Here is a 22,737-nt window from a genome sequence, read left to right on the forward strand (position 1 = left end):
TTCAGGCTCCCTACCGGGCGGAAGAAGAATGAATGAATGAATGAACAACAACCTTCCTCAGCTCTTCCATCTTCCATCTTCCATCTTTCATCTCAAGATCTTTCTCAACCTCTTTCTTTCGTCAATGTATGCGCGATTTCTTCACATTCGGCATCTAGGAAACACAACTCCGAGCGCCACATAGCACACAATGGACCAAATACACTATATGGAATCACTCGCGTACATACCATGGCGGGGACCACGTGGTTGGCCTGGCTAAACGGGGTTGCATACGGCAATTACACTGCAGCACCTGGGGATGTCACAGCCCATGCAAGCCTCTTCAGGCCGGTACTTCATCCTGAACAAGGAGCGAGCAAACTGCAGACACTGCAGAAACTGGGGAAAATCAGCCCATGCCTCGGCTATTCTCGCCCCATACGTTACCAATCTGGGGACGATTCTTCCCCGTACGGCCAAGCTGACGCCCACGTGAGTGCAATTAGCCGGCGGCGGACTGCCGTTCCTGTCAAGGAACTAATCCCTTCATTTCGGACTCACTTCGCCTCTGCTCTTGGTATACCACGCAGAGGTGGCTAATTGTGCAGAGCGCCTACGAAATTGCGGTCGGGATGCGGTCCGGAAAGCCGTCGTGCTCTACTGAGCTCGAGGAAAACAGCTTCACGATCTATCTTGTCTATAGAATTGTATAGACAGCAGAGCGACATGAGCGATGAAGAAGATATAAAAGGCCATGCCATTCCCACGGTTTGTGTCGCCATCATCAGCTTCGATCATCATCTTCCTTCAGCTTCAAGCTCCAATCGTCCCTCAATCCGTTGGCAACCATGGTTGACTCTTTCTCCATCTACAAAACAGCTCTCCTGCTGTCCATGCTGGCCACCAGCAATGCGCAGCAGGTCGGCACTTACACCACTGAAACGCACCCCAGCTTGACCTGGCAAACCTGCAGCGGCAGTGGTAGCTGCACTACCACCAGCGGCAGCGTGGTCATTGACGCCAATTGGCGTTGGGTGCACGAGGTTGGTGGCTACACCAACTGCTACAGCGGCAACACTTGGGACAGTTCGATCTGCTCCACCGATACCACCTGCGCGTCCGAATGTGCCCTCGAGGGTGCCACTTACGCGAGCACCTATGGTGTGACCACCAGCGGCTCATCGCTCCGTCTCAACTTCGTTACGACGTCGTCGCAGAAGAACATTGGCTCGCGTCTGTACCTTCTGGCTGACGACAGCACCTACGAGACTTTCAAGCTTCTCAATCGGGAATTCACTTTCGATGTCGACGTCTCCAACCTCCCCTGCGGACTGAACGGCGCCCTCTACTTCGTCTCTATGGACGCTGACGGCGGCGTTTCCCGCTTCCCGACGAACAAGGCTGGCGCCAAGTATGGAACCGGATATTGCGACTCCCAATGTCCTCGGGATCTCAAGTTCATCGATGGTCAAGCCAACATTGAGGGCTGGGAGCCATCTTCGACCGATGTCAATGCGGGTTCCGGTAACCACGGCTCCTGCTGCCCTGAGATGGATATCTGGGAGGCGAACAGCGTCTCCAGTGCCTTCACCGCCCACCCTTGCGACTCCGTCCAGCAGACCATGTGTACGGGCGATTCTTGCGGTGGCACTTACAGTGACACTGCCGACCGTTACTCCGGTACTTGCGATCCTGATGGATGTGATTTCAACCCTTACCGCCTGGGCAACACCAACTTCTATGGTCCCGGAAAGACCGTCGACACCAGCAAGCCCTTCACCGTCGTGACGCAGTTCATCACCAACGATGGTACTGACACTGGTACCCTGACTGAGATCCGTCGTCTCTACGTGCAGAACGGTGTCGTGATTGGCAACGGCCCCTCCACCTACACTGCCGCGAGCGGCAACTCGATCACCGAGAGCTTCTGCAAGGCCGAGAAGACCTTGTTCGGCGACACCAACGTCTTCGACACTCACGGTGGACTGTCTGCCATGGGTGACGCCCTCGGCGATGGCATGGTCCTGGTGCTCAGTCTGTGGGATGACCACGCCGCTGACATGCTCTGGCTCGACAGCGACTACCCCACCACCAGCTCGGCTACCAGCCCTGGTGTCGCCCGCGGTACCTGCCCCACCACCACCGGAAATGCCACCTACGTTGAGGCCAACTACCCGAACTCGTATGTCACCTACTCCAACATCAAGTTCGGTACCCTCAACTCGACCTACTCCGGTTCGACCTCGGGCGGCTCCAGCTCCAGCAGCACCACCTTGACTACCAAGGCCTCGACCACCACCACTAGCTCCAAGACCACCACCACCAGCTCCAAGACCACCACCACCAGCTCCAAGACCACCACCACCACTTCCAAGACGTCCACCACCTCAAGCTCGTCCACGAATGTTGCCCAGCTGTACGGACAGTGCGGTGGACAGGGATGGACTGGCCCCACCACCTGCGCCAGCGGCACTTGCACCAAGCAGAATGACTTCTACTCGCAGTGCCTGTAGGGGGGAAGATAGCCATTGAGATGTTCTCGACGAGAGAGGGAGAATGACAAGGAATGACGAGAAGGGAGAAAGTATGATGGCAATTTGTTACTTCCGGCAGGATCTCCAAGCTTAGCACTAGTCTAGCAAATGAAAGGCTGTTTTTTTGATGCATGAGATGAACAGTAGCAGTAACCAGTAAGGTAGTGAGCCTGTAGCTGGGATTGTCAGGAACAAAGGTATGCAGGATTGCAAGATTGCAGAGGTGCAGAAGAGCCGCCGAAGAAACTCAACCCCGCACGGTCATGTGCTCCTCGCCTGATCCCCCCCACTAATTGCGCTGATCGATCGATCTCTCCCCTCTCTCTTCTCCTGCTATCCCTATCCAACCAAGTCTTTTTAATCGTCGCTACGACTTCAAGTTATCTGGTATAGTCATTTAGACGGCTTGATAATACGAATCTATGTCTTCCTTCTCTATTTCACCTGTCCCAGATAATATTTTGGCTGGCCCAATCACCATTGTGAAATGATCTGAAATCCTCAAGACTGTGTGTCCATGTCCTTCCTATTCTCGAATAATCCCAAAGGGTGCTTGAGGGTCTCATACATCTGGTGAACTAGACCAGTCACAAAGTCCTGGCCACCCAATTTCCGCCAGGATGTTACGCAAGCGCCACGATCCCCCTCAAACAATGGAATAGTGCCGACGATTCCTCAGGGGCACCTGACCACAACCACAAACCACGCCACCGACGTTTCGGCAGTGAATTCCCCCATGCTACCCAACGCCAAGCGCGTGCATTAGCGCCGGTGGGCTTCCTGCCGGGAAAAGGAACAATGACCCCCGGAGCCTGCAGCGCCAAGCAACGTGGGTGGACGGGATATTCTCCGCATCACGAACTCTGTTTCTTGGGCCTTCCTCGTGCAATCCCGGGGTTGGCACGGACGCGGTGGCCTGCCTCTCACGCCCTATATCACTCGGCATTAAGCGAGGTCAGACGAACTGCCAGTCCTTAGTCCTGGTCTACCCCCCCCCTCGCACCATTCCGGATCGGCAAAGGCATGCCTAATCCGTCACTGTTCTGCAGTGGGGCTCAGGCACCACACCACTGGGAAATGATGGTCTGTGCGGGACAAGAAATTGCCGTGACGGATTTGTCTCCGCGTTTTCTTCGGAGCTTGGGGTCTGGGGTCTGGGGTCGCTGTCACTGCTGCTCCACACTGTGCGTGTGTGTGTGTGTGTCATCGACAGCGGCTGACGGCCCGAGAGGCCGTCTTCGTGAGCAACGGAGTCGATGTCGCTCGTTGTTGTTGTTGTGCTTCAGGGGTCGGTTTGGGTAATATGGCTTCCGTCTTCGGGGTATAAGTTGAGGTGGTGAAGCTCGATGGGATAGAAGAAAGGACAGTAGCAATCCAGCATCAGCATCGCCGCTTTGGACACCATGAAGTTTACCGTATTGGCACTGCTTCTCTCCCAGGTGTGGGCGGCCCCTCAGGCCAAACGCTCCTCCAATTTTCTCTGTATGGGCCACCGTCCATCCTTCAGCTCCTACGTCTGAGAGACCTGTACTGACTGCAGATAGGGCTTGGTAGTAATGAGTCTGGCGCAGAGTTTGGCCAGGCCAACATCCCCGGTGTTCTGGGGACGGATTACATCTGGCCTGACGCGAGTAAGATCCAGGTCTTGGTGAATGCGGGCATGAATATCTTCCGCGTTCCGTTCATGATGGAGCGCCTGATTCCGACTTCATTGACCGGGACGGCCGATGCCACCTACCTGGCGGATCTCAAGGCCGTATGTTCTAGCATTCTGGCCGAATTCTCTACATCATACTGACTTCCGTGATCAGACTATCGAGTCAATCACCAGCCTCGGAGCCTATGCGGTCGTTGACCCCCATAACTTTGGACGATAGTAAGCGAGCCTTTCCTGATTCTCCTAGGGTTCTAACTAAGACATGCTTGTTAGCTATGGAAACATCATTACGTCTACTTCCGACTTTGCCGCATTCTGGACCACTGTTGCCAAGGTATTTGCGTCAAACGACCATGTCATCTTCGATACCAGTACGTCTCCTTCGGTCTCTCTGCACGTTTACGGACTAACAAGTATCGCGCAGATAACGAGTATCATGACGAAGACCAGACCCTTGTCTTCAACCTCAACCAGGCAGCGATCAATGCCATCCGTGCTGCTGGTGCGACCAGCCAGTACATCTTCGTGGAGGGCAACTCCTACAGCGGGGCCTGGACCTGGACGACCTACAACACCAACCTCGTCAACCTGACCGACCCCTCGGACAAGATCATCTACGAGATGCACCAGTACCTCGACAGCGATGGGTCCGGCACGAGCGCGGACTGCGTGAGCACCACGATCGGCGCCGAGCGCGTCGCCGCCGCCACCACCTGGCTGCGCCAGAACGGCAAGCGCGCGGTCCTGGGCGAGTTCGCTGGCGGCGCCAACAGCCAGTGTCTGACAGCCGTCAAAGGGATGCTGGACGCGCTCAGCGCCGCCAGTGACGTGTGGCTGGGCGCGCTGTGGTGGTCCGCCGGACCCTGGTGGGGCACCTATATCTTCAACATGGAGCCGACAACGGGCACCGCCTACACCTACTATCTGTCCCTGCTGCAGAGCTATGTGCCCGGTGGTTCATCGGGAACCACGACGACGACGACCGCTGTTGCCACCACCACGACCACCAAGGCGTCCACGACGAGCACTGCCACTACCACCAAGACCACCACTAGCACCAAGACGACTACCGCCGCTACTTCTACCTCCACTGCCGTGGCGCCTCTTTACGGCCAGTGCGGTGGCATTGGATGGACTGGGGCGACGACCTGCGCTAGTGGGTCGACCTGCACTAAGCAGAATGACTATTACTCGCAGTGCTTGTAGGCGGGGATATGTGTATTGGCTCTTTAGCTCAGAATATGTGATACGCCGTCTAGTACACTGGTAGCGTTCTAACAATTTCAGAGGAATGGGAAGATTTGACCTCTTTCGACACTCTCGTCCGGAGCCGTAAAGGTGGCTTGTCTGACATGAGGTATTATGTATTCCAGGAGACATATCTTGGAGTACAGAGTCATTCAAGTCTGGTACTAGATCGAATGAAGTGAGAGAGCTTGATGAGAAGTTCGTTCCTTTGATACATAGACGAATGATGATTGAGTGAGAAAAAGTGTAGAGCAACAGGGCTCCAAGAATTAAGTAGGTGACTTGACAAACCGCCAAAGGAGATCTCCGGACATATCGCAAATTCATTCTTGTACAAAACAGCAGGTCATTTAAAGACCATGAGAGCGAGTTCGACCAACTTCGCATGCCCCAAGACCACATCCTGCTCCGGGGCGACTGGCCGCCTACCGATCACCCGGTCGAACTCCAGAACAAGCGGCGGCCCGCGCACCGCGGGAGGCGCAACCCCGACGTCGACCTCCGTCTTCGCGATCAACTCCGGGACAAACCTCGGTGGTGGCGTCTTTTCAGTTTCTAGCTCATGTTTGCCCTGCTGCCACTGCCACTGCCGCCGCGGGAAATACTTCTCGACGGTGAGCGCCTTCCTCGCCCGCGCCACCCGCAGCAGCACGACCACGCGCACCTGCCCACCCGACCAACCCACCCACCACGCCGCCGCCTGGTCCAGCCGCCGCGCCGACTCCTCCGAGTCGGTGGCCGCCGCCTCCATCACCAACTGCGGCCAGTCCGCGTCCAGCAGCCCATTCCGGTAGGACGAGTCCGCTTCCTTCACGGACCCGGACCCGGACCCCGCGGGCGAGGGCGAGGGCGAGGGCGCCGTGTACGTCCCGGCCCCCGTGGGTGCGCGCTCCGCGATGCGGACCCCCATCCCTGCGAGCGCGGCCACGGTCTCCTCGGCGAGGCTGCGATGGGCCTTTTCGCAGGCGGTCGTGGGGATTTTGAGGAGCAGGGTCGCGATGTCGGGGAAGAAGGTGACTCGGACGGTGCCGAGGAGGGCGCGCCGGGTCTCCTCGTCGGTGAGGCAGGGGAGGGTTTCGGGTGGGATGGGTTGGAAGGCGAGGTATTCGCTGACGAGGTCGTCGTTGCCTTCAGCATATAGATGGTTGCGGAGGGTGTGGAAGGTCTGGCTGCAGGCTTGGAGGGACTGGAATGGTCGGGGTGGGTACTGGTCTGTCATGGCTAGTTGCGTTGATGGAGGGAGGGTGTAGGGGGGTTGCATGTTGGTGGTTGTAGCAAGGGCCGGGGCTCTATCTTCCTGGGGTATTGAGGGTGACTGTCTTTCTCAGTCATGGATCATCGGGACTTGAGTCACTATGTCTTGTGGTGATGACTGGATTCACCACAGAGGACGTGTGCTTTGCGGTAGACGGGAAAGAAGTAGTTTTCCGTGTGCGTGGAAAATGAAGGTAGACGTCTCCTGACGGCGCTCTTGTCTGTCGAAGGTTTTCCCGGCTGGTCGAAAGTCTGCGGGGTACTGTAAATAGGTATCTTTCGCTGGGCGGAGAAGAGCTGCTTCGATGTACTTTTGGAACTGAAATAGCTCAGTATCGTTGAGGCTGACAATATTGCTTGCTAATATGTTTCTCCCGTCCACAGGAAGATACGTGTACTGTACACAACTTGCAGAAAATGAGCGGTATCATCATCGTCTCCTCTCGGCTGATATTGGTTGAGTCGGGCGCTAACCCGCGCTGCGGTGGACGCGCTGCGTTCTGAACTGCTCGAAGCTATTTTGCTGAGTTCAAGGTTTAAGGTTGAGAGGTCAGCAACTGAGAATGGAAAGGAGTGTGTGGCTTGTGTGGCGTGTAGGCGTGGTGTGTACTGTACCTGTGATGATTCCTGAATAGCCAGTAGGGCCCATGCATCACTGAGCTTTGTGCCTGGCGTTTTTGTGTGGTGGGTGCATGGCTGTTGGCCATTTGTCTTGTGGCGACAGACCATGTCTGACGTAAATTTACCATAAGCTTTCGGAACTCTGATGTTCTTGAGAATGTGTACCGGGAATAGTGGGTAGCCGCCATCCTGCAAGTTAGCCACTGCTGCTGTTGCCCGATACCCAAGGGTGCCCGGAAGTTCCAAAGAACGTTTTGACCATCGTTCCAATTTTCGTGCTCCTGATCGTTTTTTTTTTTTTTTTTTTTGAACCATCGATCTGGTTGCCCTGGTGGCACGGTGGGAGGGAAATGTAGTCGTCCTTCTCATCGTTCTATCTCGGATCGACGTTCGGATCGACGTTCTGAATGTTTGGATAAAGCGGGTTCCGACGGCGTTCTGGTAGTTATCCAAGCTGCTTGGTTCTTCTAGCTCGCAAGCGTCTATCACTAGGCCATTACATGAGGGGGATGGATTCAGGGGCCGAGAAGCTGCAGGGCTGGAGTGCCCTTGTCTCCGTCAACCAGCATATCACCAATAACGTCGCTCCTCCGTGCGTGCAAGATCATCTCTGCAGTTGTTCCCTTCGGCCAGGTAAGCTTATCGTAGCGGCTGCGGGCAATGTAGACTGCCTGCCATTCTACCTCGGGTCTTGCGGCCATCCAGCTTCCAATTCCAATCTAATGCGCATCTCGATGAGCCTCGTTTTCTCGGCAGTAAGCAGCAACTGACATCTCGCAAGTCCAGGAAGACCGGCTGAACGTCACACCAGAAATGACCAATGTCGATCAAGAAAAATTCCAATGCCGATCTCGATCAACACAGCAGGAGGTAGAATGACATCTTGCTCCGAGGGGACAGGCTGTCTACCTATTACCCTGCTAAATTCAAGAACAACAATGGCCCCTTGAACAGATGGAGGTGAGGACCCCGATTTCACAGCCGTGGTGGAGATAAGCTCCGGGATGAAGTTAGGGCTGGCTGCCCTCGCATCCGGAATGTCACGCCGCTGCGGGAAGTATTTCTCGATTGTGATTGTCCGTTCTACTCGCGAGACTTCCAAGGGCAGAATAAGAAGCACCTGCACCCCCTGAATTGCTGATCCAACCATGATGTGTCTTGACGCAGCCGGGCAAACGAATCCGAGACTCCGCTTTCTATGACAAGGTGTGGCCAAGCCGCCTGGCGTGGTCGTAGCAGTCGATTCTTGAACCCACCATCCCCTTCTTTCTGTGAAGCTGTTGGGCCCACGTACTTCGTCGCCCCCAGGGCATGAATTCGCTAAATCTGATGCCCGTGCTCGTGGCAAGCTGGATTGAGATTATCTGATCAAACCCCCGGTTCCCGATTTCAGTTTTAATTGTCGGGACTTCGATGATGAGAGTTTCGAAGTCCCGGAAGGAGGTGAAAACTGACCGCGCCCCCCGCAGCTGATCACGACTTTCCTCCAAGAAACTGAAATCCTCGGCCGACACGTGCTTGAAGGAGACATATTGACTCACATTACCACGCTGCTGCAAGCGTTTTTGGAGTGTGGCGATAGCTCGATTCACGTCTTGCGATCCTGGCCGGTCATTGCCAGCAAAGCTGATGGCGGAACGGATGGTCTCAGCTTGTGGACTCGGTTGTGGTAGCCCGACAAGATTCTCGTCCGAGTGTGAGCACCACTGAAACTCTCGAAAGACGGAAGGAGAAACGGTTCGTAAGTTGAAGCAGCTGCGTGGATTGATGTTACGTAGCTAAAGTAGGATGAACGCATGCTTTCGAGCGAGGGGAAAAAAGAATTAATCAACGCGTGACTAATGCAAGGCTAAGCCTCCCTGCCACCATCGGCCGGATTCAGTACGTTAGTGTTGATATAATACTTTTAAGCAAGATAGAGGTCTTGTTTGTACACGATCTCGATGAGGGCGAGGGTGGGAATGACGGGTAGGAAGAAGACATGAAAATCGTAGATGACGTTCTCCTGGATGATGTAAGCTGAAGAAGGAGGTGGTGTGAATGAAGCTGGCTCTGCGCCAGTGAATCGTCCTAGATTGATGATTTTACTTGGTAGATATTCATCTATCGTGACCATGCTTTCTTCACTAGGATGCTGTTCGCCATTTTAACTAACGATTTTTATTGTTATAATCTTGTACAAAGTTTCTCGAGGGTGGACTGCTCCGTGCTGCGGCCGGTTTCGCTGACCGCGCTTGGGGCGGGTAGGCCTTGCTGCCTGCATTATCATGACTTACCATCCACCTCTTCAAACAACCAAGCATCTAACCCCCTCTCAACACCCGAACTTCCATTCGGGAAGGGAGGGCATTGTTGTGGTGTTGGTGTTGGTGGTTGGCTTGATGTGGAGCTGTCCGCCTATTGAGATGGATCTTCAGGTCTTTAAATGCATCTGTGTACGTGAGTATGTTTGCCTGCTTGGAGCCCAAGTGACTTACCTAGGGTCCAGTAGATGATATTTGATGATGGCGTTGAAGATGGTGGATTCCAGGCTATCCGAGTGAGGCTGAAGCAATCGACTGCCAGGCATCCCTGGGTGCCCGAAGCGGTGAGCCGTCAAGACCACCTGATCAAGAACCCTTGACTCGGTTGATTGGTGAAAAGTAAGGCCGTACAGGACTATGAAGTGGTGGACGAAGAATTGCACCTGATGACCAGCGCTTGAAAGTCACGTGGCAGCTCGCCGCACGGCCAGTTCCAACAGGGGTGTATTGAAGGTGTATTGAAGGTGTTCACCATCAGCCCTTGCATATCAGTCATATTTGATCTTTATGAGTCGACTGTCAAGGAACAAAAAATGGATGCCATATTTTGCCCCTGGCCCACATTGTCTCTGTTGGTATGCCGGAGCTCAATTCTTGGCACTCACACTTTCTCCACCCCGATATTTTTCGGAGTCGGCTTACTCGAGTACCCACTTGTCAAAGCTCATATCCACAAGTTCAAACATGATCAGCTTGCAAGCTGGACCCTAATTGGCAGCTCAGACCTCCCTTTCTTCCATCTCGGTGATTTCCACTTATCTCCGGCTCCCGGGTGGATGACGCAAATGACTATCTAGTAATCTACATGCGAAGGATATAAGACTAACCACTGGCAACTATAGAACCCTCAAACCAACTTGATTATGATCCGTCTGCAGCACACAGTCACTTGATAACTTGGCTTCTGATTCTCATCCTATCTCTTCATCTCCATATCATATACCAATTCATCATCAACCATCATGGCCGTAAGTCAAACCCAACTCCGGCCACCAAAGCTGCAGTGTTCTAATGTTCTTGAAGGCCGCCGAAATTGACGCTTTTGCGGGCCCGCTCGCCGAATTTTTCGCCCACGGTTTGCGCTCTCCCATCCTCCGTCGGCCGGATGAGGAAGGTCTCCAGTATGAGGAGGTCTGGTTCCCATCTCTGGATGGCGTGGTTCTCGAGGGCTGGTTCATTCCTGCCAAGGGCTCCAACAAGTTGATCATCGCCAACCACCCCATGCCCTGCAACCGGTCCGGCTACCCGGGCCACCTCCCCGGGTTCGAGATGTTCGGCGGCTTTGAGGTCAACTTTATCAAGGACTACAAGGCCCTGCACGATGCGGGCTACAACGTCCTCTGCTACGACCTGCGCAACCATGGGCGGAGCGGCGCCGGCTCCGGCGGGATCGTTGGCATTGGACTGTTCGAGGCCCGGGATGTGGTGGGCTCGATCCAGTACGCCCGCTCGCGTCCGGATACCGCCCACATGGAGATCGGTCTCCTGAGTCGGTGCCTGGGCGCCAACTCCACGATCGTTGCGTACGACAAATTCCCCGGGTACCTCAAGGATGTCAAGGCGCTCATTGCTCTGCAGCCGGTTTCCAGCCGGGTCTTTGTGGAGGTTGGCGCCAAGAACGCGGGCCTGGATCCCAAGGCAGCCGCCGAGGCCTTCGATACCAAGATCTTCCATCTGACTGGGCTTCACATCGACGAGCTGACCCCGATTCCGTACACGAAGGCTGTCACAGTTCCGACCTTGGTGGCTCAAGTCCACAGGGATGTGAGTGTGGTCCCTGATGACGTTCAAGCGATCTATGACGGCATTGGGGCGCGTGAGAAGGAGCTGTTCTGGATTGAAGGGACTACCAGGCGTTTTGATGGCTACAATTATTTTGGTGAACACCCGGAGAGAATGCTGCAATGGTTCAACAAGTACATGTCTTGAAAGGCCCCATGCGTTGTGCTGTGATACTTGTTATGAGCTGCTCATGTAGTTTAGCTATTCTTGGAGGGTATACTCATTCAACGCTTGGGTTAGACTGTACGATTATGCTAAACCTACATTAAAATATAGCTGCGGTACTAAAGATAGCCCCCAGACACAAAACAGTAAGTAGGGGTGGAGCGGGAGAAGATCTCTTCGTGGTCATGTATGCTGCTCCGCATTTCCTAAGTGCTTCTTCCCCTCTCGCCACAAGGAAGGGAAGGAACGATCAGCTGCATTTGAAGTCCGTAACGCTCGCGCGGGAGTTCATCAACAGAGCGACAATCAAACCATACAGGCCTATCCCGTTGCATTAGCCTCCGTTGCATATCTGACCGGGTCACCACAATAAAATAGGTCAACCCCACTTACCCAAGACCTCGGCGAAGATCAGAATCAGGATCATGCCAACGTAAAGTCGCGGCTGCTGGGCTGTACCTCTTACTCCCGCGTCCCCGACAATCCCAATCGCAAACCTGATGAGTGCTTTTGTGTCAGTCCCAACACGCAGAAACAGACCCAACACCATAGAGAACTAATCTTGGACACGCTGCTCCACTTACCCTGCGGCTAATCCACACAGCCCGACCGCAAGGCCAGCACCCATTTGGAGCAGACTGGTGTAGAGAGCCACTTCTTGGGAGAGGTTGTTCGCGATCAGGACTGAAACCACCAAGCCGTAGATCCCGAGGATACCAGCCATGACGATGGGCACGATGTCTATTCAGTAGTATTAGTAATTGAGCTCGAGATCGCCGTCTTGCAAAACTTACTCTTCACTATCAAGTCAGGACGGAGGACTCCCGAGGAGCAAACGCCGACTCCAGCCTTCGCCGTTCCGTAAGCTGCCCCACAGGCAGTGAAGACGATGGCACTGGTGCATCCCAGGGCCCCGAAGAACGGCTGTCATATACGAATAGAGTCAATGCCAGTGACGTTGGGCCATGGTTATGGACTTGTGTTGATCAGGTATGAGGAAAACGGCTCTTACTGCGTAGGTGGGGCTTTGGGGAATTCATTAGTACTGCTGTAGTCATTCTGATCCTGCAAATGGGTTCGCATTCGCCTGGGATAACCTCACCAGAATTCCGATGGCATTATGGACGACCTGAAAACTAGGAACAGACAGTCAAATCGATTTGGAAGTCTTTATGTCAGACCTGATGAAACTTGGGTGATCGGGGTTGCAAGTAAGCTAGGGTACAGTGCCTAGCTTTATAGTAACGTCAATCGGGGACTCCCACACTTCCTGTCTTAGCCCGCCTCCGCTCCATGCAGGCGACCACGATAGTCCTTTCTCCCATCTGACCGGTTCTATAACCAGTGCAGCCTGTTCAGATGACGGTGTAGTCCAAGTCGAGAGGGGTACATTGATTTAGTACTGATTTCACCAGCTCTTAGCTAGGGTATCGAAGGCACTAACCGGATTTGGATATTGTACTGCACCACTGGGCACCAGGCACGATGTTTTCTTCTCTGTGATCAGACCGAGTGTAGTGGGCGAGGTGCGAGATGACGTGTTTAGTAGGCTAGCGATGCAGGGTCAAATGTTGTCAGGCAACAACACCTGTCAACATGGTTCAATATTCCACTAGGTTCTCCTTGGCCCAAGCACGGCAAAAACGTGGCTGCCTGGTTACTAGTACTTCCGTCCTGGACCCTGATCCACCCTTCCCCGCAGACTCCTGCTCGTTATTTCTCCGGATCTAATGAGCATTCTATGAACTGGCGCAAACAACCCCGCAACCCCTCTTGTTTGCTGGGAGGAGAGCGTATGTTTGGAAAACACTGTAACCCATCTCAAGAAGTCCCTATGATTCTATACTACACAAGTCGTTCAATCGACACGCGACGGTATTTTCTTCTGAGAGAGCTACACTCTAAGCCGCTTGTTATATCACAAGCAGACAGTTCTCCCGGAAATCAACGGATTAGTGAATAAAGCTAACTATGACCTCCGGATAACCGCCGGTCTGTCACTCGGAAAAGACTGCTTCGTTATGTCTAGTTATAGAGTGTATTCACTTGGAGAACTATTCCATTCTTACCTGACCCCCTGTTACCCTCCTTATGTTCTGTGAGTAAGTAGTCTTCTCTAGAAATGGAGACGGGAAAATCTCGTCTACTATGTCTGGTCTCTTGAGGATGGAGTTATCGATATTGATGACACCTGCGAGAGGGGTGGTAATGAAGATCAAGAGACATAGACAATTTCTTCCGCTGACATGGAACCACGACGAAGTCAAGAACGTGTCAAACGCACGAGACCTATCTATACACGACCTGAAAGCAACTCCTCTTGTTATTTCCCCCCTCACAGCCGGGCTTTATCCTCCTCTCGGCCCACAAGGTTAGGATGCGGGGACCGAACGGGTCGAGTGACAGCATAAAAGGCGAATCCTTGGGACTTGGTCGAGAACTAGAGGATATGTCACAGAGTCAAAGATGATACGCTTGTGCCGCTCATTCCTTCGAACAAGAGTTCCGTCTTCATGACCTCAAGATGCTTGGTTATCTTACCTGAACTTTCGACCCCACGTGGAAGAACGCAAAGTCACCGGGGACTAGATGGTGGGTGATTCCGGTTGCCTCGTCCTGCGCATGAACCGCCATCGTCAGTTTCCATCGTCCCAGAGCCACAGGATAGAAGAAAAGCAGTTGAGAGAAGTGGGTGGAACATACCAAAACATCGATCTGCCCACTCAAGACATACTTGGTCTCCTCGAAGGCATAGTGCGCGGGTCGGTGAGGGCCAGCCTCGATCTTGTAGAACCCCGAGGTAAAGTAGGACGGGGAGTCGGTGGTCTGGGTGCGGATGGAGTGGAAATCGGCCGTCGTGGCGTTCTGGCCCGCGGGGAGGGGGATGAACTCATGCCCGGCGCCTTTGATGACGGTGAGAGGGACAAGCTTGTTCGACACTGCCATTTTTTTGATACCTGGGCTTAGCAAGTTCTTCGGCAGTGTGTGCTTGGAATCGGAGAACTCACTTCTGCTTTGATGACTGGGATGTGGGCTGGCAAGTAAGAGATGAGGCAGGCCGAAACTGTTTTGGAAGTATATAAATGCTTTGAGCTCGCTCGGAAGTAGTTCCCGCAGTGGAGATGGACAGGGCTCGGCTGTAGCTGCCGAGCGAGCGGATCGTTCGGATGTGTAGCCCGGCCGACAATCTATACGTTGAATGTGCATCTGCCATTTATGTGAGGTCCGAAGAAGATGGATTGTGACGGCTGGCATATTTGATGCCGTGTAGAAGGTTTGTATTGCGATGGAATATCAGAAGGCAGTCTTGGAGAAGAAACCGGGCCGCAAAGAGTGCTTAACCTACTGTTGTTCAGCTTCACATCGGGGATGTCCCTCAGCCGCACATATCCAACTACGAGGTGATGTAACTGGCTTGGGAAGCAAGATCAAACGGTGGGACAAACGGTAGGCAATCCCATGGCTAATGGGACGGGATGGTTGAGACGAGGCAGGACAGAGAACCCCAATTCGCGCTTACCGATGCTCTTCCGTTTGCAATGCTGACCGGCCCACTAGCAACCACGTCATATTAGATACTTGCATCAATAATAACGACTTGTTTTGCAGGAGCGATGACAAAAAAAAGATGTCAGCAGGAAAGTTAGAGAGTTCTGGTACGCGGTGTTGGAGGGCCCAGTCCATTTGACTGCCGCGTCTTTGTGAGACACGAGGCTATCGCTACGTCAGAGGCAAACAACGAAGAAGCAAACGAGGGAGACTTCACCTAGGAAGTATCGTGTATATCAACCCAAGCCTTCACCCACCGATATCCATGGCCGTTTCCTTTTACGTGAACACCTGACTCCCCTTCCTAGTCCCCTTTGCAGCGTCTCTCAGGTGACAGTACCCCAGCAACCATCTATTGGGACCCATTCTTACAGAAGTGAAAGTATGTCGGAGACAGCCGAGCGCACCCGGGACCCACGCATTACCGGCGAATGGCCGTGGGACACGAGCCTCCCTCAGTTCGAGCTTCTGATGCTGTCATATGAGACGCACAGGACGGTGACCAACGACTGGATGTTTTTTGTGGACTCAGTCATGCGGAAGTGGGTAGGCCAGCGGCAGCGGCAGCCCGATCTTCGCGATAAGCGGATGGCTCTGATGCTGCTCTCTCCCGGCTACCGCGTCCACTTCCTGGTCGAGCCCCTGCCGAACATAGTACCTGTCTTATTCTGCTCCAATGGCCGACAGGAGTTCCGCTTGGATGGGGACGACATCGACAATTGCAAAGCAGCCTGGCGCACCGTGGCCCGTTTCATCCTGGACGGTGAAGGCGAGATCGACTGAGGAGCCGGTGGCTTGACAGTTTGTTAGACAGTGTGTGAAGGAGCTGGACGTCAGGGACTTTCTCGCGAGTTTGAAACGATTCTCATGGAAGGTTGGGGTTGGTTAGGCAGGGAAGGTGACTGTTGAATTTATGAGGACAGAATGAAAACGTATCTAGCATTGCAATAAAATGGTATTTTGTGCTGGTCTGGTTCCCAGTGGTAGCTAGCTTGTATGCTCGACACATACCATGCATATGTCTTCCTCGCCTATGTCAGCTATAGCATCATAGTCTCTTTCGTGGTATTGTATGATTATTGGAGTGACGGTCTCCACCTTGATGGCTGGTATCAGGAACCTGCAGAGGCAGCTGGCTGCAAGGAGTCGCAAGTCTTGGCTCGCCAACATGCTGTCAACACCGCAGGTGAAAGCTTCGGCCCTGTCGCAGCGAGCAGTCTCACTGATTAAAGGACGACCTTTCTCATCAATGATTGTAATCTATCATACCGGCAAGATGGAGGTAAGAACCGGTCGCCACGCCACGGACCAACAACGCGGCGACCCAAAGCGGAGCGGCGTATGAAGTGGGTCGACCCGTCTTTGCAGTTCGAGGTACATACCGTTATATCTTCAACTACGATAGCAAGAAAGAGAGAAAAGGGGCGCCATCTCCACCGATGACACACATCCTGTTTCCCCGTGTCTTTACCCTCTTTACCCTTCCCCCAAGACTCTGATTTTACCCAAGCCAAACGCCATCCCACGCTTCAACTTCAAGCACAAACCATGACACCCACTCCAACCCCCAACAACCCCCCTTCAACTCCCCCCATCCCAGTTGACAATAACCCTCAAATGCCCTCAGACCCCGCACCCCAGCCCATGGCAATGCCCACGCACGCCATCCACGCCGACGACGACTTCAGCGCGCACCGCGCCATCGCGCCCCCAATGCACGTAGCCGTGACCTACCGATACGCGCGGGATCCCGCGCACCTGATCCCAATGGAGAACCAAGACGTGCGTCACCCTCCCCCCCCCTTCCCCTCCCAAGCCTCCCCAAGCTATTCCCATCCACCACCCCTCACCATCTAACCACGTCTACGCCCAGCCCAACGCCCCGCACGACTCGCACATCTACGCCCGCTACTCCGCCCCGAACACCACGCGCCTCGAACACGTCCTGCAAGACATCTTCCACCCCACCGCCGGAATCCTCACCTACAGCACGGGCCTGGCCGCCTTCCACGCGATCCTGGTCCTCCTCCAGCCGGCCCGGATCTTCATAGGGGAGGGCTACCACGGCGTGCACGCGGTGATCTCGCTCGTCTCGCGCCTCTGCGACGGCCGCAAATGCCAGAAACTCCCGCTGGAGCAACTCCACCTCCTCCAGCCGGGGGACATCATCCACGTGGAGACGCCGGTCAACCCGACGGGCGAGGCGCGCGATCTAGTCGGGTACGCGGCGCGAGCCCGCGCCGCCGGCGCGTACCTGACGGTCGACTCGACGCTGGCGCCGCCGCCGCTGCAGGATCCGATTGCGCTCGCCGGGGCGGATGTGGTCATGCACAGTGCGACGAAGTATTTGGGGGGCCATTCGGATATGCTGGGGGGAGTGTTGGTAGTGAATCCGGGGAGGGTCGCAGAGGGGTGGGTGGAGCGGTTGAAGGCGGAACGGATGGTGCTGGGGGCGGTTATGGGGAGCTTGGAGGGGTGGTTGGGGTTGCGGTCGGTGCGGACGTTGGAGTTGCGCGTGCGCAGGCAGGCGGAGACGGCGCGCGTGTTGGTGGGTTGGTTGGTGGCGGAGATTGCTGCTGCTGCTGCCTCGGTGGTGGGGAAGGTGCTGCGAGGTGTGCGGCATGCGTCGCTGCAGGTGGAGGATCTGGATCTTGGGGGTGATGGTGGGGGGTGGTTGCGGCGCCAGATGCCGGCGGGGTTCGGGCCGGTCTTCGCTATCACCGCGCGCACGCCGGAGTTGGCGAGGCGGTTGCCGTCGAGGATGAGGGTGTTTCAGCATGCCACGAGTCTGGGCGATGTGGAGAGTTTGATTGAGTGGAGGGCGATGAGCGACAGTAGTTGTGATGAGTGTTTGCTGCGCGTGAGTTGTGGGTTGGAGGATGTCGAGGACTTGAAGCGGGATTTCTTGCAGGCCTGTCGTGCTGTTCTGTCTGGGGATGATGCTGATGGGCGTGTGAGGGTTTGAGGTTCTTGAGGGGTTGGGGTTGGTATGTTTTCAAGTGTTTATTTTGCTCCTAGACCATTTGTTTGAGTCGGATTGTTTGTCGAGGTTCTAGGTCGAAACGCGACTATACACTGACATACTCTACACTCGATGTTCAAGATCCGGGTGACTCTCTCAGAGGTATACAATAGAGAGTCATCCCTCCCAGCTTTACTCACGAACAAATCCTAAACCATTGTGAATAGATCTCGTGTTGCAGTGCATCTGAGAGGTCCACGGCGGCCTTTGATTCCCACCCGTCCAGCCCTAATTGCAGCACAGCACCTAACTTAGTGCAGTACAGCGGCGACCCGATCATTCGCCGCCCCTGCGCGGCCAGCGGGGAACCAAATCATACGGTCTACTCGATCAACAATGCCTACTGAAACCCAAGACCATTGGAAGAATACGCCTAAACCAGGATACGTCTTACCCTGAAACTCATGATTCATCCACTATACAATGGAAGAAGACAAGAACAAGACAGCTAATCACAATTCACCACCACACACCGAATGATACGCGCTCTGAACCTCCGCCGCCATCCCCCCGACCCCCTCAAACACGACCGTCAACCGCATGACCCCAAGGATCGAGTCCACGCCCTGCTGTATCTCCCGCAGCAGCCGCTCCACATCCTGGATCTCGGATCCCGGCTCCACCGGGTGCGGGAGTAGGTGCGCGTACTTGGACAAAGAGACCCGCGGGTCCTCCCCCGTCGACCAGAGCGCCGCCCGAAGCTGATGGTAAATCATGAGCAGGACGTACGAGGCATGCATCGAGCCGCAGAGAAAAAACGGTATGATGTGCGTTCGAGGTGGAACTCGCGCTGGGGTGGGAAGACCAAATCTCTCCGCGGAGGAGGCGTGCGATGCTCCAACCGGTTGAAGGTGTGGTGCTCCGCGGTGCACAGCTCCCCCGGTGGCAATGGCTGCGATCCTCACGTAGGCACGTGCCATGGCCAGGGAGGCTTTGAGACAGATCAGGGAGGACTGCGCTTCTGTGAATGGGAAGGCGGCAGTGGCGAGGATCCGGTCTTCGGGTGTTGACTGCGGGGGACGGGTGGGATCGGGGTGGCTGGGGAGGTCGCAGTGCTTGTGGATGAATATGGGGGGAATTGTGCTGAAGGCGCGGGAACGATGCAGTCGCACGCGGGCTCTATTAACAGAATTATGGGCAGTTAGTCTGTTTTTCTGGCTGGCAAAGAGGCGGGGATCGGGGATTATTACGAATAGGTCAAGGACTGGGCGATCGCCCACGCTGTTAAGAGGGCTTGTGCTTCGACATGGGTCCTGGATTCGGGTCGGGGTGACCGGTCGAGTTTGCGCGTTAGTTCCAGGATGGTCGAGTCCAGTTGCGTGATCTCAGCTTTGATCTGGGGAGGAGAAGCGGCTGCTAGGGCTGGAAGGCTGTGTCGGTTATGCAAGGTCTGCGAGACAGATAGGATGGCTGCTTCGGCTTGAAGTAGAAGGGGCCACAACTGAGGATAAAAGTCAGGTTTCGTGGAGAGTTCAATGCTGAAAGACGTTGCCGCACCTCTGAGTGGTTGTGGATGGCGGGATACGGGGTCGTGATCCTCTGGTCATCAAGTGTGATGATAGGCAACTGAAGTTTTCTACCGGTTACCAAAAGTAGAGAGGAAAAATTGATGAAAGCAGAGAAGCTCCAGATAGGAGGACATTACTTACTACGTCTTGATCGATGGATGACAGATACAGAACAAACATCTGCAGAATTAATTAGAGTCGCATTCCAGAGCTTTGTTGAGCGCATAACGCACCGCACCCCACCACGCCCGGCGCTGTGCCTCGGTTGCCGCAGCGCCCAGGCTATGCAAGCGGAGATCCATGGCGGCCGTGATCGCCTGGTTAGCGCGACGCCGCATGCGTGACACGTTCCCTCGCTGGCAGTATTCATGGATACTGAGCAGTATTAAGGCTAGGACGGAAGACACTGACAAGATGTCGTTGTCACCGGTGGCGGCCCCTGCAGAGTTAGTTGTGTAGGGTGGTGTTCGAGGAATCGCATCGATCTCGTTGTCCACTGCGCGAAACGCCGCTTCTGCAAGATGCTGCGCCGCCAATCGTCTCAATGGAGTACTCGATTCCAAACTAGGGTCGGAGTCAGAAGGCAGAGGAATGGATACCAGAATGGCCGAGATGGCCAGGGTGAGCGCGGAGGCCGGCCAGTATGGGAAAGAGGATTCTTGGATGGTCCTGACTTGTCCCTGCGCAAATTGAATAGCCGACGGTCGATCTTCGATTCGGTCCGTTGTCAGAGGAGGCGGAAGTATTGGCAAGAATGGATGGATGTGTACATAGTAAGCATTGACTCTGGAGTCGCCGTCAGCCATCATGAACATAATCTGGCGGCATACAACTCCGCAACAGGATTTCATGGCTGCTGCTCGGATGCTGCTACTCACATGTCCTCATCAGATGTGTATGCGCGCAGAGGCACGAGAGAGCTCGTGCCCATCACATCTCCTATGGGATCACAAACATTGTTGTCCGGGGCTGCTGCCGCTGGCACTCCACTCCAATAATCAAATCTCGACCCATCAATCCCACCAACATCCAGGTTGCGAATGCCACCAAGAGGATCGAGTAGATTGAAAATACTTGCCAGGTACTCTTCATCTCCTGTCACTTGAGTCGACGCAGGGACTGCAAATGCGTGCTGGGGGTTGTGCAGAGGCGGAAAGGTAGGGTTGTGGACTGGAGCCGAAGCCTCGGTGACCGGCGACTTGGGCGCACCACCGCGACGGATCCCGCCCCGACGGCTGGGACGATAGACACAATTCAATCCTTTGTAAGAACACTACGGACAAAGTCACTGACTATCCGAGTGAGAACACCAGCCAGGCACACAGTATATCATCGAGAAGTTCCTTACTCTGCTACATGGGTTCCATCCGTCGCATCGAATCTTGCGCGCGCGACTTGACACCCGGAGCGGTTAATCTTCCCATATGTGAATGGCTCCGAGGGGACAAGAATGACTGACCAGGCAAGACAGGCGGCTCGACTGGGGGCTCTATGACCAGCATGCATATGTTGGAAAAATTTCAAAAGTCACCGATCTCAAGGATCTCCGGTAGTATGTAGGTTTGGTGAGAGCAATTCCCGTCTGATGGATGAATCTTCCTGGAGGAGGGGAGAATATTGGAGCTGAGAGGGTGGATGATGTCACATTGGTAGTACGTTTGGTAAAACAGGAGGTTAACCACCTTTAAGTTACCGGGGACTCGGTGTAAAGTGCGGCGACCCAAAAAGTCAAACACCGCTCGCCGCCCCGCGAAGGCCGCAATTGGTGAACTAGTTCACGGACGCCGCTCCCCCCACTATCTCACTCACACGGCATCCATGTACTATTACCATCCCGGTAATGGGGATTTCATCATCTTCATATGGCCCTGTTACCTGAGCAGACTGGGGATTACCCACGAGAATTTTGACAGGCATGTTAAAGGATAGCCTTCTTCTCCTCTCGGCACATACAGTAAGAGGGAAATATAGAACGCAGTATAGAAGAGAAATAAATTAAGGATATGTCTGAATCCGGGGGCGAGCGTTCTAGTTGGGCAAACCCCCCAGATTTCCCCGGCCCTTTTCTCGTCTTTCCAAACGGAGTTACCGTGCACGTATTTGGATAGTAAATGGGACAATATACCACCATCACTATGTCAAGCTCCTAGAATGGAAAGCCCAAGACCAATAACTTACCTTCAACCTCCTTTGGTATCAGCCCCGGAGCTTTCTGCTATGAGTAGTTACCAGCAGAAAATGTTGCAGACGGTTTCTGATAATTATAGGACCTGGTCAGCCATGCTATACGGTCTGTTCAGGTGCTGCGGCTTCTCGCTCGCGATCGCAACACCGTCGACTATTGAGAGGGTCTTCAGGTTCTCCCAGGCTAATCTGCCATTTGAAACCTATACTGTCAGATCCAAATCAAGAAAAGTAAGAAACACCAATGTGTGCTGATTCTTGATGTTGATTTGAATGAGCTTGTTGACTGAGAAGGTCTTGTGGATGTTGTAAATGAGTGTCATCGTTGACGAGGACTTGGCGTTCTCGCAACGCTTCTCCACAAAAGCATCCAATTCGATCAATCGATAGATCACAAAATTTAAAGGACGTCCCGGAGATATGATCTATATATATGCATCTAGCGCTCGCATCATTCCGTGTCAATTTCTGCTTGGCAGCTCCTCAAAGCGATCTTGATGTTTGGGAGCATAGATGATGCATACACCACTATCTGAAAGCCTCCAGCATACCCTTCACTCCACCGCAGTTGATCACAATAATGGAATGAACCGACTGGGCTATGGACAATGAACGCTAAAATTCCAACATAAACGAAAGACTGGAAAGGATCCCGCGTCGGCGTGTGCCATGGCTGGACTATCATGGCTAAGATTGGTAGCCAAGAGTGATAACAGGATGCTAAGGAAATTTAATCCCCGAACAATGTGCGCTAACACGCCCCGGCCATGTGGAAAGACGACCGTTTCTCCCCTTGCCAGGGCCAAGGCTGATGGAGCCATTCTCGCCTGGCTCGTCGGCAACCGACCTATTCTAGGCTAAGTGTTGAACAGGCACGCAATTAGTACCGAGTAGAGTTCTAAATTTCTCTATTTAACCCATCTCCCAC

General features: G+C 54.2%; 9 protein-coding genes across 9 annotated transcripts; 4 read left to right on the plus strand and 5 right to left on the minus strand.

Moving 5' to 3' along the window:
• Window positions 1-364: 364 nt before the first annotated feature.
• On the plus strand, window positions 365-2,574 carry cbhB (putative 1,4-beta-D-glucan-cellobiohydrolyase). The gene has a single exon (XM_025647777.1). The coding sequence runs from the start codon at window positions 831-833 to the stop codon at window positions 2,493-2,495; it is 1,665 nt and encodes a 554-aa protein (XP_025501606.1). The 5' UTR covers window positions 365-830; the 3' UTR covers window positions 2,496-2,574.
• A 1,117-nt stretch (window positions 2,575-3,691) lies between these two features.
• egl2 (putative endoglucanase) lies at window positions 3,692-5,573 on the plus strand. Its single transcript, XM_025642046.1, has 5 exons — window positions 3,692-3,998; window positions 4,061-4,272; window positions 4,328-4,392; window positions 4,447-4,544; window positions 4,598-5,573. Exons 1-5 carry the CDS (start codon window positions 3,920-3,922, stop codon window positions 5,377-5,379), a joined length of 1,236 nt encoding a protein of 411 aa, XP_025501607.1. The 5' UTR covers window positions 3,692-3,919; the 3' UTR covers window positions 5,380-5,573.
• Window positions 5,574-6,859, minus strand: BO66DRAFT_139289 (uncharacterized protein). Its single transcript, XM_025642047.1, has one exon. The coding sequence runs from the start codon at window positions 6,680-6,682 to the stop codon at window positions 5,768-5,770; it is 915 nt and encodes a 304-aa protein (XP_025501608.1). The 5' UTR covers window positions 6,683-6,859; the 3' UTR covers window positions 5,574-5,767.
• Window positions 6,860-7,768: 909 nt separating this feature from the next.
• On the minus strand, window positions 7,769-9,939 carry BO66DRAFT_473135 (uncharacterized protein). Its single transcript, XM_025653019.1, has 3 exons — window positions 9,774-9,939; window positions 8,591-8,922; window positions 7,769-8,517 (listed from the first exon to the last, which is right to left on the minus strand). Exons 1-3 carry the CDS (start codon window positions 9,863-9,865, stop codon window positions 8,099-8,101), a joined length of 843 nt encoding a protein of 280 aa, XP_025501609.1. The 5' UTR covers window positions 9,866-9,939; the 3' UTR covers window positions 7,769-8,098.
• A 345-nt stretch (window positions 9,940-10,284) lies between these two features.
• Window positions 10,285-11,727, plus strand: BO66DRAFT_139596 (alpha/beta hydrolase). Its single transcript, XM_025642048.1, has 2 exons — window positions 10,285-10,567; window positions 10,623-11,727. Exons 1-2 carry the CDS (start codon window positions 10,562-10,564, stop codon window positions 11,526-11,528), a joined length of 912 nt encoding a protein of 303 aa, XP_025501610.1. The 5' UTR covers window positions 10,285-10,561; the 3' UTR covers window positions 11,529-11,727.
• A 69-nt stretch (window positions 11,728-11,796) lies between these two features.
• Window positions 11,797-12,665, minus strand: BO66DRAFT_440722 (V-type proton ATPase 16 kDa proteolipid subunit; the record flags this gene model as incomplete). The annotated part of the gene is made up of 6 exons (XM_025651284.1): window positions 11,797-11,867; window positions 11,940-12,043; window positions 12,131-12,287; window positions 12,341-12,470; window positions 12,559-12,571; window positions 12,649-12,665. The coding sequence occupies 6 exons, from the start codon at window positions 12,663-12,665 to the stop codon at window positions 11,797-11,799; spliced, it is 492 nt and encodes a 163-aa protein (XP_025501611.1).
• A 1,050-nt stretch (window positions 12,666-13,715) lies between these two features.
• Window positions 13,716-14,578, minus strand: BO66DRAFT_393519 (uncharacterized protein). The gene is made up of 4 exons (XM_025647778.1): window positions 14,555-14,578; window positions 14,250-14,485; window positions 14,088-14,162; window positions 13,716-13,986 (listed from the first exon to the last, which is right to left on the minus strand). Coding segments are annotated over exons 1-4 (417 nt in total). The 5' UTR covers window positions 14,556-14,578; the 3' UTR covers window positions 13,716-13,881.
• Window positions 14,579-16,739: 2,161 nt separating this feature from the next.
• Window positions 16,740-18,151, plus strand: BO66DRAFT_354083 (cystathionine beta-lyase; the record flags this gene model as incomplete). The annotated part of the gene is made up of 2 exons (XM_025644819.1): window positions 16,740-16,877; window positions 16,969-18,151. 2 exons carry the CDS (start codon window positions 16,740-16,742, stop codon window positions 18,058-18,060), a joined length of 1,230 nt encoding a protein of 409 aa, XP_025501613.1. The 3' UTR covers window positions 18,061-18,151.
• Window positions 18,152-18,569: 418 nt separating this feature from the next.
• BO66DRAFT_473140 (Zn(II)2Cys6 transcription factor) lies at window positions 18,570-21,255 on the minus strand (the record flags this gene model as incomplete). Its single annotated transcript, XM_025653020.1, has 8 exons — window positions 21,085-21,255; window positions 20,974-21,019; window positions 20,504-20,898; window positions 19,859-20,411; window positions 19,767-19,805; window positions 19,615-19,683; window positions 19,308-19,558; window positions 18,570-19,236 (listed from the first exon to the last, which is right to left on the minus strand). The coding sequence occupies exons 1-8, from the start codon at window positions 21,129-21,131 to the stop codon at window positions 18,570-18,572; spliced, it is 2,067 nt and encodes a 688-aa protein (XP_025501614.1). The 5' UTR covers window positions 21,132-21,255.
• Window positions 21,256-22,737: the final 1,482 nt, after the last annotated feature.

Source organism: Aspergillus aculeatinus (assembly GCF_003184765.1).
Source record: "Aspergillus aculeatinus CBS 121060 unplaced genomic scaffold BO66scaffold_39, whole genome shotgun sequence".
Classification (NCBI taxonomy): domain Eukaryota; kingdom Fungi; phylum Ascomycota; class Eurotiomycetes; order Eurotiales; family Aspergillaceae; genus Aspergillus; species Aspergillus aculeatinus.